Raw genomic sequence first — 17508 nt, 5'->3', positions numbered from 1 at the left:
GGACGGCAGGCATTGTTTTGAGAAACGCTCTGTGCTGTTTTGAGTTTTCCAGACATCGCGGCGAGGTGGTGGAGCTCATGTTGGGCTTCATTGGCATGCCCATGAGAGGAGCCGGCACACCATCTTGCGGAAAGACGTGGGCCTAGACAAAAGACTGGAGGACTTCAGAAAGGGCTCCCCAGAGACTCCAACGACACTAATTCGGCTGTATTCAATGGAGTTCACTTAGTTCAATTGTTAATGAAATTAAATCTGCTCCCGTGTGAAAATGTCGGCTTTTCTTGTTCATCTTTTTCATCAAGAAACGAGCGAGCATTGTTGGGTCAATCTAGGTCGTGTTTGGTTAATGGAGTCAAATAACTAATTCGAACAATTTGGTAAACGATACATTTTAATATTTAATTCCCAACACTATTATCCACGGAAACCAGCACTATCTGATTTATGTAGGAGAGCAAACCCCTACCGCAAAAACCGGGCTGGAGAAGAGATGGGCACCGCCAGGCTGTACTCGCCCACGACCAGGGTTGGGTAGGGTTACTTTAACTGGATTACTTTCAATTACTTTTAATTTTGTGCAGGCTTGGGGAGTAACAAAATACATGGAACGGCAAAAATGATGTTGGCAAGCTGTTTGGATTTATTTTCATTTTGTTTCTGTCGCATTTTATGTTAGTTTTGCCGGAGATCAAAGAGATCAAAGCCAGGAGAGAAAGCTTACCACGTGTTGTGAGTCATAATTTTATTCATATTTAGTTTATTTTGTCTTTTATTAGCATATTTGGTATTGGAGTAATCCAAAAGTAATTGAAAGTAATCAAGTTAAAGTAACCCTTCCCACGACACACCAGAGGAAGTGGTGCCCCGACAACCCTGGCAATAAAGCATGGAATGTTAAATGTAAATCCATAAGGAGACTCGTTTATCTTAATATAATCTTTATTTAATTCGACATTTTGTGCATTCTGATTGAAAAAGCATAAATACATAGAAAACGGATGGGTCACGGCTAGAAATGTACAAAGAGAGGCAGAATCTTTACAAAGTGACGTAATACTACTAGCACGGCAGCTTGGAATGAACCCAAAAGAACCATTACTGAAAAAACTTAACGGCAGGAACATCTTTATGCCACAAGGTTCACCCCAAAAAGCCTTTACTGCATCATCGCCATGACAACTGCGAAAACATTTTCAAATTGGCACATTTTGAGCGTAATAGCTAAATAAATGACTTTTTTTAGGGAAAAGGCAAGACGACATCAAACAATTTGTTGCATGACGCAGCCGGTGGAGAACGCGGTTACCGTATTTTCTGGACTATAAGTCGCAGGTTTTTTTCCCCACACGTTGGCCGGGGATAAGACTTATACTACGACACGACTCATGTGTGAAATTATTAAGACACTATTTGAAAACGTGTGACATTATATGATATCATTTCACAGGTTTTTTTCCCCCAAAACCTTATGTGTGAAATTGATAACACATTATTATATCGTTACAAACGTCATTTTCACACTGAACCACAAGGGGGCGCTCTAGCCCTGTGTTGATCATTTCAACATTGACGGTAATTTCTAAAAACGACTGAGAAGTTGGAGAACAAATATGGCAACGGAAATAAAATCATATTCTGCAGCAGAAAGAAAGTTTGGAGTTGCTAATTAGCGTAGCTGTCGTAACAGAGAAGAGAAAGCGGGGTATGGTCTACCAGGGTTGGGGGAGTTGTTAATCGGTAAATGTGATTTCAAAGATGAAGATTTCATTGGGTTTAGTGATTTAGATCGAAACTGAAAGTTTAGTTAGTATGTTCTTTATGCTAGTTATTGGAATAACTCTTAAGATGTCACCTCTTTACTGACATTACCCAGCATATCAGTCATGTAACGTTAGTATACCGTACACTTCTTCAGCCTGTTGTTATTTCTATTTCAAATTACCTTTCAAAATAAAATGTATGTTTTGGGTATTGGATTTTATCAAATCAATTTCCTCAAAAATGTGACTTATACTCCAAGTGGGACTTCTGTTTTTAATCATGCATTTTTTGGGCTGGTGCGATTCATAGTCCGGAAAATACGGTATAAGTCGCATACATGTCGTCTTAAAAGGCATTAAAAAATAAAAACGAAATAGAGAACATGGTATACTGACGTTACACGTACATACATATAGTCAGTAAAGAAAAAACATAGTAAGAGATAGTCAGATGAATGTCGCTTAAAGAACATGCTAACCAAACTATCATCTTCATTCCAAGCAACTAAATCCAATCAAATCTTCATCCTCAGAGCCACTCGTAAACGACATCCTGTAAATTCCGGAGGTAGACAATGACAATTAATACAGGCCTAGAGCGCCCTCTTGTGATTTAGTGTGAAAATAACATGTGAATTGATATACAGTACCGATCAATGTTATAATAAAGTGTTAATAATTTGTCATATGAGTCTCACCGGAGTATAAGTCGCAAACTGAAAAATAACCTGCAACTTATAGTCCAGAAAATACGGTACTCCAGGTGCAACTTATGCTTCTTTATGATGCAACTTCTGTCAGATGCAATTAAAATTCCGGAGCGACTTATAGTCCAGAAATTACGGTAAAGGCACGCACATACACATGCATGCCGTCTAGTGGTGCACATGCTCAGGCACAAGCGTTCGGTTTAGTAGGGGATCTGGTTCTGGTAATACTGGATCATGTCATAGGTTCGACTCCTGTGGGGAAACAGAAAAAAGCGTGTCAATTTTAGTTGACTTTTAAAGGAATGAGACGTTTTTGACGTTTCGGTACCGACCTGCTGCTCAGGAAGCAGTTCTGAATGACTTTGATGATGAAGGCGGCTGCTTCTTTTTCACTTAAACCCGGATTGAAGCGCTGCCTGCAATCACAACATAGCGTCGAATTTTAAGATGGGACACAAGTTGCAACACATACGTTGCCGTTCTTTGCAGAGGATAAATACCGTAAATTCCGGACTATAAGCCGCTACTTTTCCCCCGAACTTTCAACCCTGATTATTCAGTGACGCGGCCAATTTATGTAATTTTTCTTACGGCCGCCAGCGGCGCTCGAGTGCAAAAGGTAAGATTTAGACCGGTGGAATATATGTGGCGAGGAAGACTGCAACTTCACTAAAACTGGCTGCATGCGATAGGCAACTGTTTCGCAAGTCTGCCAGTGGATCCTGACAGCGTGGGGCAGCATCAAAAAATCCACCATCAACAACGGGTTCCGAAAAGCCGGTCTGCTGCGTGACGGAGAGGAGGGCACATCAGCAACAGTGACAGCGCGAGTGAGGCTGAGGGAGCGTGGGACGACGTCTATATGACACTGCTTCTTTCCGACACTGAGGAAGAAAACTCTGATGGCTTCAGTTGTAAGAAGGAAGATGAGGACGGTTTACCATGATTTTTACAAGTACGGTATGTTTTTTCAACAGACCCGTTCACTGTGTTGCGAGCGTGTTGCTAGCGTGTTGCTACCATTAACTGCCCTGTCAGGCACCGTTTGGGATGAAAGTAATATTATTATTAAAACTTTGAAAACTCTCTCGGTGTATCGTCTTTCTTTGTAAATATGTGTAACCATGTATAATATGTATTTGCAACTGTATATGTTTGTAATGTATTTATTTCAGACACTTATTCTGATATGTTTTGGACGGGCGAATTAAAAAGAAGGGGCCTAACAAACGCGGGCTGACGGGAAGTGGGGACCGGTAAAGGTGAGTGTTTGTGGACACGGCGGACAATAGTGGATATATATTTTTCCCACCCTTACCTTTGGAAATATACACTTTTTTCTTTGGATTACTTTCAACGGGACTCGGACTCTGCCGGTCTGCATCAAACCTTAAGTACCGGTATCATTTTCCGTTCATTTCGCCGGCTGTGATTTTTGGACTGTGAACTTTAATGAAGGATATTCAGTTACAATCGCGGGACTTAAAGTGGGGTCTGGGTTAATTTTGAGTTTGTGTTAAAAAAATTTAATGTTGGCGCATGCGGCTTATATACAGGTGCGGCTTGTGTAAGTAAAAAAATTGGTTTTCCTCTTAAAATGTGGTGGGTGCGGCTTATAATCAGGTGCGCTCTATAGTCCGGAATTTACGGTAATACGTCGAAAAATGACAGGATGTAAGATCTGTATATGCTTTTATGTGTTCACGGAAAGAATATCATACGCTGCATCTTTTTCTTTTTTTTTTTCCTTGTTTGAAAATAGGTCAACCTTTTTTCCCTTAAAATATTAAGATATGTAGCTAAAATAGGCAAAATGATCTGATTTAGATGATGGTGGGTCGTGTTCCTGATTTCAAGTATTTTTAATGTGTTGTTTTGCAGTGTAAAAACAAATCTTATCCCATTGGCAGTGAAGGATTTTATACATTTGACGATAAAGGATTTTATACATTTGACTATAAAGGATTTTATACGATTGACTCACAGTGCAATGAAGATTTTCACTGCGTAGGCTTTAGTTCAATAACAGGTCAGGCTGTTCCAAATGCAGAATATTTTGTCTAGTTCTGTTGATAACAGGACTCTGACGGAGGACGTTTTGAGAAACGCTCGGTGTTGTTTTGAGTACCCCAGACATCAAGACGCTCTTCTCCGAGATGGTGAGCCCAGGGGGCTTCCTTGGCGCGCCCATGGGAGGAGTCGGCACGCCTTTATGCGTGGAGAAGATGGTCAATAGGAGAAAGCTAAAGGACTTGAGAAAAAGGCTTCCCACAGACTCAAATGTCACTAATTTGTCAGTTTGATGGAGTACACTTAGTTAAATTGTTAGGGAAATTAAATCTGCCCCCGTGTGGAAATGTCGGCTTCCTGTTCATCTTTTCCCTCAAGAAACGAGCGTGCATAAATTGTTGGGTGAATGTAGGTTGTGTTTGGTTAATGGAGTCAGATAACTAATTCGAACAATTTGGTAAACTGTACATTTTGATATCTAATTCCAACAGCAGGAAATTGTACTTATTTTCAGTGGAATTTTACTAGTTTTAAGACATTTTACGTTTCATTTTCCAGTAAAATAAGAACATTTATTCTTAAAATTAGCCACAATATCTCATTTAGCAGAGATTTGATTGTATTGTTTTTTTTTGTCTTATGGAATGGAATATTTCTTGTTTTTTAAACAAGAAAAATCATCTAAAAAAACAAGCAAAATATATTTTTATGAAATTCAAGGAATACTTTCGAGGTTAAAAAATAAACACTTAAAATAATCAAAACAAATATACCATCTGCTAGACGAGAAAATGTTGCCTATTTTGAGTGCAAGCCATTTCAAAATAACACTAATCACTCTAAAAGAGACAAAGTTGAAGCTTCTATTGGTAAAAAACTTAATTAAAAGAAGAAACATTGATTTAAATACCAGGCAAAAAACATCAAGTGTCAAGGAAACATGAATTACTGATAGGTCCAAAAAGTTGCATTTATTTAATCAACATTGGCATCACCTAGAGGGGGCTGACATAATTGTCCACCATCTTGCTTATTACGGATACCCAGAGACCATGCAAAAGGCTTGGCAAAAATGAGAAAAAAATGGTGTGATTTGGTTACTTGAGTCTTTGTAGTATGTATTCCCTTCCTTTGTTGTGGATTAACTGTAAATCAGCGGCCTTCGAGCTGACGGTGGCCTGTTGTGTGCAGACATGTGGCAGGATGTTATGAGAAAATGTTGATATAAGAAGTCACAAGTTGTTGACTGAGCGAGTCGGGGCCGGAAAAAACACTTTCGATTCCGAGAAATTTATCACGTGATCTTTTTGAACACTGTATAATGCCCAGCGTCTCTTGGACGAATTTCGAACATGGCTTGAATGAATGAACGGATGCAATAAAGTATGTTCCCTTTCCGCCATATTTCTGTCTCTGCGTATATTTTGGGGCGACGCCCAACGACATCCTCTCCAAAACCTTCTGCTTTTTAGCATTTGTTTTCTTTTGCACGACACACTACGGCAACATTTAGTGGCCAACTAATAGCACATCGTCCCTCTAAAGAGCAACAATTCCTGAAAATGTGGTAAGAATTAATAATGTCTGTTGTAGTTATGTAGTTTATGGTTTTAAACCTACCACATTGTAGAGTGATACTTAGTCAATAGTCAATTTCCACAATATACCCACCACTTTTTCCATTATATTTCAATTATAATTCTGTTGAAATGATTGATTTGGGTGTGTTGTTTTTAGTGAAACTGTGTGTGTGTGTGTGTGTGTGTGTTTAAATAAAGGAACCTCTAATTGATGTTTAAAAGTGTAGCTCCTTCAAAATTATGAAACTGATCATTATTTTTATGAAGTGAACATTTTCTTCTTTCAGAAATCTAAGGTAACTCAGAAATCCTCAAACAATTTCCTTCCAAAGACAAGATAAAAGCGCAGACAGACTGAGAAGATCATTTTTTTCTCATGGCATGAGGCTCTTTAACACCACCCGGGCAAGTAAAAGCCCACATTAAACCCCACCCCCACATTTGCATATAATCCTATTTTCATTACAGTGTGTATTTCCGTAGCACTATTTAAATACTCTTTAGCAAAACGTTATATTGGGTATTTTTGTACTCTATATCTTTATTTTATTATTTTATTTTTCAACACAAGGATCCTGCTGGAAGTGTGACTTTCCCTACGGGGATGAATCAAGTATCTATCTGTCTATCTATCTATCTATCTATCTATCTATCTATCTATCTATCTACAGTGTTATTGGTGCTGGGTCAATGGCGTTTTGCAATTAATATGTAAGAAGATCCAAATAAATGAGCTACTGTGTGAAAATGTTTTCTTTACTTCGACCTGGCAAACTGCTGCTTGTTGTGAAGTTTCCAACCACCAGCTAACTCTCATAACTTGAAAATGGCAACTCACTTAAGCAATTTGATGGTTTGTCCTCTGAAGCAGGGAAGCCCCGTGTCCAACATGAGGTTGACCAAAGAGACCACGCCATCCATGTAGGGTCTAAAATCACCCGCTCATCAGTAAAGTCACGTGCGGACTACTCAGGGTGCGGCTCTACTCACCTGACAGCAAGGTAACCCCTCACGCACATTTCCATGAACCACTTAAAGGGCGTGGCCTCCATCTTGCCACCCATGATCATCACCATCTCATCCGTCAGTTTGATGTCGGGCTCCCAGCCCAGGTTGCCGCCGGGAGAGCTTTCGAACATGAAGCCAAAGTCTGGGGGTCGAAATCAAAGGTTAGGGGTGAGCAACAAAGTGGTATGATGGATTCAGCAGGTGGCGCTGACGTGAAACCAAAGTAGAGTCAAAACTCTAATGTACGAGCAACTCTAGAGACGAGGATTTCGATATATGAGAGAAAATCCAAGTTACGAGCATTCCCAAAGATTACCACTAGAGACCACCTACTGCCAGCATCAGTCCCAGTTTGCACATGGGCTTCTCCCCATCAGATGACTGAACCCGCATACTTGTTTATATTACTGATCAAGTTTGTTTTTATCATATTGAATCTCTTTTTTGTGGCTCTTTGTGACCCTAACTATGAGGTCTGGAAAAGGAAGGAGTGTGACTGTTCTTTCAAAATCGCAAACCACTATTTATGAAGAGATGGAAAGACATTTTTATGGTGGATATGGGACAAGTAGTGAGTGAGAGATACCATCACGGACAGCAGGGTCTACAAGGACCTACAACTTGAGGCAAGGTCTGGAACAAGCAAAATGGATTTTAAGGTCAGCCATGGCTGGTTGGAGAAATTCAAGAAGAGGAGTGGCTGTGTGACTCTGTGGTTTGGCATAAGGAAGCAGTGAGTGCAGGTGACAAAGTCGCAAAAATGTTTTTGGAATGCTTCACTTCATTAAACTAAAAGGAAAAAAATGAAAACAGCACGGTATAAAACATGTTTGTGTGTATGTTTGTTTAAAGTTACAGTAACTTTAAATTTAAGTGCATACATATTATCAACAGTCCCTCATGCTCTGTTACTCTTACCGCACCTATACCCTCCAACTACTTCTGGACCACACATACACCTCAGTTACGTTAGCATAATGGAATCCCTCCATTGTAAGTGTTCATAATAAACTCTGATTTTATTTTGTTGATATCAGCTAATTGATCTTATTACTGTATTTCAATTACTATTTAATTATGGTTTTAGTGATCTGGAAGACGGCTATTTATGGTTAACTTGGATGCCTTTGGGAGTCCGGAACGGATTAATTAGTTTTCTATTATTTCATATTGGGAAAACGTGCTCGCTACACAAGCAATTCGAGGTAACAGCACGATCCCGGATCGAATTAAGCTCGTATCCTCAGGTATCAATGTACGTCAAAGCGCATACCAATGTGGATAAGGTGTCCCTGGCTGTCCAGCATAATGTTGCCGTTGTGCCGGTCTTTAATCTGCAGCAGGAAGAGCAGCAGGCTGTAGGCTGCCATGCTGCGAATGAAGTTGTAGCGCGCCTGCAAGGACAAACAGGAACGTCAAGTCTTGACCGTCCAAGCTCTCAATCGGCTGAAGACGATACCTTCTGGAAAGCCAGTGTGGATTCGTCGCCGTACTGGTTACGGAAATAATCGTACATTCCGAAGTCTGTCTGGCGGCCGAGCTGATCACGGGATTTGCAGTCCGGGATGCACTCGATCACGCCACACTGTCACCCCCAAAATAAGAGTTAACATGAGTTGTATTTTTTTTCCCTTTTTTAAAGTTTGACTTACCCCTGGAGCCGTGGCCACCACCCGATAAGGGAACACGTAGAGGTCCAGGCCCACCAGCTGGAAGATGTTCTTGAACAGGCTGATGATTTGTAGCGCAAGCATGTCCTGGGCACAAAATCAACACTTTAAAGTACCCGATAAAACAGTGGAAACATTCAAGTCAGCGGAAGGACAGTACTTGTCGGCAGTCGTCTCCCACTTTAAAGATGGCCGCCTGCCAGCAGATTCTCTTGGCCTCCTCTTCGCTTTTGTCCTCGTCTGTAGAGCGACACCGCAGACCTGCAGGGGGGGCGAAAGGCGGCGGTCACGCAATTTCGGTGTTAGATTATAGCTTGAAAATCCTATAAAGCGCAAAAAAAAAATTCAACCATTATGTGCTGTAAAATAAATGAATAAAATACATAATAAAGTGCCCTAACAGAACACAGTTCTGCTTTTTAAAATGTATTTTACAACTGTTTTAATTGCTTTTACTTGGTTTTTATTTTACTTCTTTTAGCCCCCAAAATTCAGTAAATAAAAGAATAAATAATTAATAACCCGTCTCACTGGCAGATTGAACTACATTTTCATGTATTTCAATGTTTTCTTACTTCACTTTATTTCACCATTATGCTATTTTTTATTATATTTGAACATATTTCTCCCTATAAAGGCTTATTTTAAATGGTTATTTCTGACAGGACCCACTTGCGTTACATTTCTCTCATTTTTATTGGGAAGAAAGGAAAGGATTGCGCACACGATCCGGAGATCGCTGGTCGCGGGGAGCAGGTCGCTCTGAACGAGGAAGTGGCACTTCCGTGGCGAGCGATGGCGGTGTCGGGAACTGAAAAAACGGGTCAGTAGCAAAAAACGTGGTCGGGATCAGCAACGAGTCAAAAGCCAGGAGAGGAGAGTAGACGTGGTCAAGATAAAAAAAATGGGTCGGAGCCAGGAAACGGACGGGAACAAAAACAGGAGTGAGTCAGGGTCGAAAAGCTTGCCTAGAGTAAACTGAGGTTCGCAGACGGACTGACAACAGGGGACAGATAGGAGTGGGTTTAAATAGGGACAGAGAGCCAATCAGATTCAGAGGCAGTTGGGGCCAAAGGAGCGGGCACAGGTGAAGCATATCGGTAATCATGACAAATAGTAATCATGACAATTTCTGGTTTTAGTATAATTAACCTTTTTGTACATTGAGAAAAAGTTTAAATACGAGTATATTATTTGCTAGAAAAATTTGTCATATAATGTCAACTCGAAAAAAATAATATGTCCATCAAGTCTTACCTTGTTAACATATAAAGTTGTATACTTTTTTGATAAGAAGAAAACAACAACAACAGAAAAATATTGTAAAAATAACATTTACATTAAGCTAACTTATCTGCCAATGGAACTTTTATTTCCCGTTTCTTTACAATGTAGGAGAGAGGAAAGCAATACATTTTACATTTAAGATATCCCTTATATTGCCTCGAAGTAACTTGATTTAAAAAACACTGTTCAAGCTTCCTAATCGAGAATGCCCATTAAAAATTGTGTTTCTGTTAAAGTAATTAAGCACCAAAATACGGCTGTTTTTATCATTGTTCGGGGGCGGCCATTTTGCCACTTGACTTTCAATTGGATAACGATCAATCACCACTCCAATGATTTTTAAAAGCTGGAGTTAGTCAAAAGACATTCTCGGGACAAAACAAGAAAATACCTTCTTTTTCCAGCTCGCTGACGCCACACCTTTTCACTTTGAATTTGGCCAGGTAAGGCGCTTTAGCGGCACTGGACACATTTTTTGAAAAGGTTTAGTGTGAAGTATTCTGCTTGGTGAACGAATGTAGACTGTTCAATGCAAACACCTTTGCATCGGGGTCCCAGATTTGTAGTCTATATCCAACACAATGGCCTCTGGGTTACTGGGGAGATAGCAGCCAGGCTGGACTTTGATTTGAGAGAGTGCTTCCAGGCAGGCTTTTTTCCGCTCCTCCCCTTTGGGAAAAGGTCTGATTGGGAAAAAAACACGCAGTGAGCATACGTGCATGCATGGGTATCTCAGCCAATGATTTCCCACCGCAGGTGACAGCTCGGGTCTGTTGTCGTTCACAGGGGAGGAACGTTCACCTTTGGATATTTACCATTACTGCTTTAATGAGAACTGAGGGGAGTTTTTGTCATCCCTAAGCGGGACACATCAGACGGCAAATCACAAGCTTCATTGAGTAGCTTCCGGACCAAAGTGTAATCAGAGGGACGTTCAAGCAAAGCAACACTTTGGAAATGATCGGCTATAGAGCAAAACATTGAAGCACACGGGAGAGGTTTGTGTCGTAAACAAAGCAATTATCAAGAGGGCAAAGTTTGGTGGTGACGTGGGTCCTTTTCTTCTTGGTTTTAATACAATACTTCTTAAAGGACTTCCTGCTTGAAAGATTTTTTTTACCTTTACCTCAGACATTTTCATCTGAAAGCAACATGGTGAAAAACCTAAGGACACGTCTGTTTTTTGCTTTGTTTTCAAACAGAAACCCAAATATTTTTCTACAAACATCTAGGCAATGTCTGAAACTCATGACAAAAAGTTACCGGACACCAGGGCAGCCATCAAGTTGAAACACAATAAGACGACTAATCACAAAAAAAAACCCCAATTGTTGCAAAGTATTAAGGGTTGATAATCAGAATATATAACAGAACAACACTTTAAAATTAAGTTTATTAAAAATCTACTAATAACATTCATTGCATATATATGACATCACTGTTTTCCCTCTGCAATCAGTATGTACCTGTATTTACTCATCTTCATTCATGCAATGATTGTGTTGCGTCATCTGCTACAATCTACGTGAACTCCTCTTTCCATGATGCTTTCAATGTACTTTTACTTTTAGTAGCGTCATAAATTTTGTTAGCTTCTTTTGAATGTTTCTTCTGGGGCTGCGGTTTTGGCTCGATTCCTAACCACGTATCCATTTTTCTTGTGTTCTGAGTGCGTCTACTTTGAAAAATGATATGTAAATGCGCAACCTTATAACACTCAGGAAAGTCCGGGAGTTATTCGATGCAGGCTTCTGATTGGCTGCCAAGTATGCAAATTGCCAAACGAATCGAAATTCCGAAATTTCCAAACCGGACGAAGATTTCGAAATCGGAATAAAGCAATCGTTTGATTGATCCGGGCGGAGACGTTTTGTAAGTTGTACGCCCGACGTGAAAAAGATGCAAGCCTCGGGCCTCCGGGCAGACGTTTTTTCAGACACTGATCTAGGTAGAACATGGACTACTTAAGTACTCTCATGGTTTGTGGTCTGTTTTTTTACATAACGATCCAATCTTTTGGTTATTTGGTCCAGTTTTTTTTTTAAATCTTGGAGAAATAGATCAAATTTTTGCTTAGGGCAGCAGTTTGGACACACCTCTATATTTACACAAATGTTAAAAAAGCAGTTACATGAAAATATAAATGCTGTGTTTTTTTCCCTACTTGATGGTGGCGGACACATTGGTGATCTTGTTGAAAAAGTCAAACTCTCGCTGGTAGAAGTCTTTGGCTGGTCCCGACAAGCCGCCTGTGATCTCCTCCACCATTTGCTCCAACAGCTCGCCAATGTCGGCTGCGGATAGGAAGACAGAAAGTTCAGTTCCTGCCTCTGTTTCGATAAATCGGGATTTATCTCACGGTCTTTCTGGTGGGCCTCTTCATCCAGGTATATGTTGGTCTTCATATTCCAGATAAACTGGTGAGCGAGGAGTTGCGACTTTTGAGCGGCCCACATGATGTATTCCCGCACATAGCCCATCTTTAAGAAGATACAGATGGAGAAAGCAAAGTTGGGAAAAGCAATTGGAAGAAAGGGCCGGTGTGTGGTAATGAGGCTGCATTCAAATTTTGTTTGTAGTTTAAAATTACTTTTAAACAAGTGAAAACAACAGAAAACAAAAGCATAAAACAGCTGATCTGCTAAGCCTTATTTTTATTGTTTCAAAATAAGAAAATAGGCTCTTAAGGGACACTGTAGATGTCGCTGTATTGCGTAGTGCAACTGTAAGTGAGTGCTACAAAGCACAAGAACACAAATACTGAGACTCAAAGTGACAAACAGACCCATTTTTCCTTTCATTTTGTTCCCAGCCTTTCACAAGGTTTTGGGGGGTACTCGTAGCAACAAGATAATGGACATTCATGCCAGCTTCCTCTAGTGAGCCTCATTTTATGTAAACTAAAAAAATGTATTGATGTATGGGTATTATTAATGATTGAAATTCCCTGTATAGAAACCGTACAGAACACAACGCAAAACCTATTTACTCACAAGACAGACTATGTGTAACACAGCGACAAAATGAGTAATCTACAATGAAGTCGTTTGCTACAAGTAACTGAGACCATCTGGATTAGAGCCGAAATGGGCTAGACGAGATGAGTCTAACGAAACAAGTTTTTCTTTTAATTATTATTTTTTATTCCCGTAGAAAATTGTTATATGGCGTACACCAATTAGTGTGCTGTAGCGTTCCGCAGAGAATTTTTTTCATTGCAAAAAAGCATGATGGGTGAGGATTACTATTTTTTTCTTTCTTATACACACATCATTTGCTTGTGAGGTAGTATAGTATAATTAACAACTTGTTATGTATGATTAGGCTGTTTAAGATTGCTCTGCAAAAGAATTATAAGATAAATCAAATACAAATCTTCCACATACAGTAATTTTGCTGAATGTATTTCATTTTCTTGTTAGAACCTTGTGAAATATGATTTAGTTCCATGGGCAGGTGTTTTTTTGCTCGTTTTAAATACTATATTTGAAGATTAAATTAAGGTAAAGAAAAACGGTTTAGAAAATGTGTAAAATCTCAAATTATAGCAAAGTTATAGAGCAAAATTAACCTGTGTTACCTCCTGAGCCATGCTGATCACAAAGACTTGATACTGCAATTTAGGCAACATGATAATTTATTTTTTTCTTTTTAAAGAAGATAAAAGCTGATTTTTTTTAACATATTTGAAGGACGGTGTGCCTCAAGATGTTTTGCGGAAAAATAGTGAACCTTGGCTCAAAAAGATTTGGGAAACACTGGCGCACACCATTGGAAATGGTCAAAAAATATATATAAAATATATGGAAAACATAAGTTGACAGGTGTGGTTCATGTATTTTTGCTTATTTAAATCAATATCATTTGTTTTAATGATTTGTTTTTTACCAGAGGCGCTAATTAATACATAATATCTCTATAAATAAGCAAAATTATCTCATATTTGAGATGTCAGATCTATTGCTAGTACTTATTTGAAAATTATGGTAAAATGACTCTTATAATAAATAACAAAATGAAAACATATTTTAAATGAGCAAAAATATCTGCAAATTGAATAATTTTTTTTTTAAAAGACTAAATTTACATTTATTACATTTTTCTAACTGGATTTTGTACAGTGTTGATTTTCTTGATTGACTTTTAGCACCATTGTCTGTTAAACTGCATTTATACAGTATACACTTTTAATAAGTTTGCATAAAAGTTCATTAAAACAAAGACTAGTGCCTGTATATGTTTGGACGTCAAGACTTATATTCTCTTTCACCTTGTCATAACGGAGAGCTTGAACAATTTGAGGAATGTAAAACAAGATGGCGTCCTAGAAAAGTAAACAAAATAGGTTAGAAATTAAACCGGCCTTAAAAACACAAATGCAGCAGCCGGCGTTTGAGCGTACGGGAGGAAAAGAACGGAGTACTTTAACCCCGTACTGTGCCGTTAGCGGGTGCGGAGGGTACATGGAAGAGAAGTAGGACAACCCCGTCGGGGGGTCTGCAGGCGCCCAGCACAGGATGTGACTTAGCTCGGGGGAGTCGGCGTCGATTGTGTGCCACGTCACAAGAAACTGTGGAAAAATGGATATTTGCATTATTATTTTTTACATTAAAAAGTGATGAAAATAGCTATATTCAACAACACTGCGTGAAGGACCTGAGTAATGAAGTCGACAAGGAACATTTCCTTCCTGCCTGGACTTTCCATTATACATGTCTGAGACTCATTAAAACATACATTAAGAGCTCTGCAAGAAGTCTGGAGGGCGCATTACATACTTCATTAAGAAAATGCTTACCCTCGGGAAATTCCAGGTCACGATGAGGCATTTGCAATCAGGATTTTATGAAAGCTTTGCACTCTAAAATGCAAATGATACAAGTTGAAGGCCTTCGGAATAAGATTGAAGTTATAGTAAATATACACTTGAGATTGAGAAGTAAAATAGGACTACTAGACTTTAGTTACAGTATTTTCCAGACTATAAAGCGCACCTATAAAATACAAATAAATACAAAAGCTCTCGCTGTATTTTTAATTCCATGTGCCTTACAGTACAGTGTGCCTTATATATGAACAAATGTGACAACGGACTATTTTTTGGGGGTGCGCCTTATAATCCGGTGCACCTTATAGTGACGGCAACACAGAAACGTTTTTCGCAGGGTACAGTACTTGGCCCCCTTCTTTTCAGCATTTACATGCTCCCATTAGGTGATATTATTCACAAGTATAATATCAGTTTCCATTGCTACGCAGATGACACTCAACTATTTCTTCCGGGGGAGGAATCTGCCACATTAAACTGTGGAAATTTGGAGGCCTGCCTCACTTGAGATAAAAAGATGGATGTCACGCAACTTCTTGCCCCTCAACTGTGAAAAGACCAAAATGTTAGTTATTGGTCCATCTAAATGCCGTGACTTGTTCTCAAAAACTGCTCTGAATATTGACAAATGTAATATCACCCAGAGTGACTCAGTAAAAAATGTAGGTGTCACATTTGACCCCAATGTGTCCTTTCAAACATACGTTAAGCATATTACTAGAACAGAATTCTTCCATCCTCACAACATTGCTAAAATTCGCCCTATGCTGTCTCAGTCGGATGCGGAGATTATAATTAATGTGTTTGTTACCTCCCGTCTCGAATACTGTAATGCACTACTCTCCGGTCTCCCGAAGTCAAAATCAAGAACCTTCAGCTAGTACAAAATACTAGAGCAAGGCTTTTAACTAAGACAAGACAGTTTGATTACATTACCCCAATTTTAGCGTTGCTGCATTGGCTCCCTGTTAGCTTAAGATGTGATTTTAAGGTTCTGTTGTTATTTTACAAAATCATGCATGGACTTGCTCCCTCATATCTTTCAGATTTAATTTCCCCCTATGTTCCAGTCAGGAACCTTCGCTCTGAAAATGCTGGTCTACTAGTGATCCCAAGAGTCAAGAAGAGAACCGCAGGTTCGAGAGCGTTCTCTATTCGGGCCCCGGTGTTGTGGAATGCTCTTCCCCCTGAGATCCGATCTGCAACCTCAGTGGAACTGTTTGAATCTAAGCTTCAAACACACTTCTATTCTATATCTTATAAATGACCTATATCTCCTGTTGATGGTATCTTTTCAAAGTTTCTTCATTTTCCTCATGTTAAGATTTTTGAGTTTGTCCTTGCCCTCGTGTAGGTTTTAGATCAGGGGATGGTGTCATAATAGTTTGTGGTTTGCAATAATCTGTGGTCTGTGCAGCCCCTTGAGACTCCTTGTGATTAAGAGCTATACTAATAAACATGACTTGACTTGACTCGTTGTGTAACAAATTCAGTGCCAAACATTTTACGGGACTATTTCTGCAAAGGTCTTCAGTGCTTTCTTGATCGGATCTTCAGCGCGTCAAATAGTTGCATAAAGACACGAGCTATTGATGTGCTCAGAATCTTGGCATAAAGCCTGGTAGCAAGCGTTCTCACCTTGACGGCTTCAGGAACGTCACACACAGCGGCTGGATCCATACGCACCAGACGAGTTACTTCGGACACGATGGCTTCGGTGTGTTTAAACCTGGAAAAATAAAAAGGACTGGTTTATACTTTCGTGAGCGTCTCGCGAGGTCTCGGCGTACCTGGCAGGTAGCTGCAGTGCCAGATAAGGTGCGATGCTCCATGCTAGGTTGACGTTATCCTTCCACTGTTTTTCCGTCAAGCTGATGTATTTGGAGCGCCAGTTGGCAATGCTGGTTTCTACCGACTGCTCTGCGGTGATGGCCAGCTCTTGAGTCGACAGCGGGTTGTACCACGTCGTCAGACGCTCGATTTCGCTAGCCTACCAAAAAGTCAAGAGACGCCTTAAGAAGTAAAAGTTACAAATTAAACTACGGTTCTATGAGTCCTGGATGACAGCTAGGGGCTAAAGACGAAATAGAACTTGCAGATTAAATAGCTTTTTTAAATAGAGCTGGGTTATTTATCATATTTATTTGTCATTTAAAAACAAACAAACCATATTTTCCAGACTATAAGGCTCACCCCCAAATTTAAGCTGGTGCGCCGTGTAAACCGCAGAATACAGTGGATAAGTTTGGAAATGCATAGAGTATTTATAAATGTGTTTCTATACGGTATACTTCCATATTTGAGTAATTATCACTTGCCTGAATCGCAATACATTGTATACAATGCAATTTGAACCCCGGTCATAGTGTTGAAGGCAAGACTCTACCACTAGACCGCCAGGGGTGCAAAAGACATACAAAAAAAGCATTATATCTTATCTCAGTATCACACTAGTTTGACTCACAGTGCCAGAAATACTTTGTATAGTGCATTCTGATGGGTTTAACAGTATCAGCACATATTCAGCTGTGCGTCGATAACTTTGCAAAAACAGAAAGTCTTTTAACATAATAATATAAAATATGAAAACACTTTTAGATATGTATACAGGTGAAGAAGTGGAGAGACTGTTTAACCTATCAGAATGTACTGTTG

At 39.5% G+C, this 17508-nt stretch overlaps 1 protein-coding gene across 2 annotated transcripts in view; it reads right to left on the bottom strand.

Annotated features, from left to right (window-relative positions):
- Positions 1 to 921: 921 nt before the first annotated feature.
- The window catches only part of pi4kab (phosphatidylinositol 4-kinase, catalytic, alpha b), a 44695-nt gene continuing 28108 nt past the window's right edge, over positions 922 to 17508 (bottom strand). For both annotated transcript variants that reach the window (XM_088336709.1, XM_088336710.1), the window contains 16 exons: positions 16644 to 16843; positions 16492 to 16582; positions 14428 to 14595; positions 14296 to 14349; positions 12385 to 12505; positions 12190 to 12319; positions 10565 to 10708; positions 10417 to 10487; positions 8899 to 8999; positions 8721 to 8825; positions 8528 to 8653; positions 8342 to 8462; positions 7051 to 7210; positions 6899 to 6988; positions 2803 to 2886; positions 922 to 2722 (listed from right to left, as the gene is read on the bottom strand). In XM_088336709.1, the coding sequence (XP_088192835.1) occupies positions 2671 to 2722; positions 2803 to 2886; positions 6899 to 6988; positions 7051 to 7210; positions 8342 to 8462; positions 8528 to 8653; positions 8721 to 8825; positions 8899 to 8999; positions 10417 to 10487; positions 10565 to 10708; positions 12190 to 12319; positions 12385 to 12505; positions 14296 to 14349; positions 14428 to 14595; positions 16492 to 16582; positions 16644 to 16843 (1818 nt within the window). In that variant the 3' untranslated portion in view covers positions 922 to 2670. The remainder of the gene's footprint in view (positions 2723 to 2802; positions 2887 to 6898; positions 6989 to 7050; positions 7211 to 8341; positions 8463 to 8527; positions 8654 to 8720; positions 8826 to 8898; positions 9000 to 10416; positions 10488 to 10564; positions 10709 to 12189; positions 12320 to 12384; positions 12506 to 14295; positions 14350 to 14427; positions 14596 to 16491; positions 16583 to 16643; positions 16844 to 17508) is intronic.

The sequence above is a fragment of the Urocampus carinirostris genome, chromosome 5 (assembly GCF_059441175.1).
Source record: "Urocampus carinirostris isolate Australia breed hairy pipefish chromosome 5, RoL_Ucar_1.0, whole genome shotgun sequence".
NCBI classification, from domain to species: Eukaryota; Metazoa; Chordata; class Actinopteri; order Syngnathiformes; family Syngnathidae; genus Urocampus; species Urocampus carinirostris.
The sequence above is the reverse complement of the archived record's forward strand: the minus strand, read 5'-3'. Positions and strand labels throughout refer to the sequence as shown.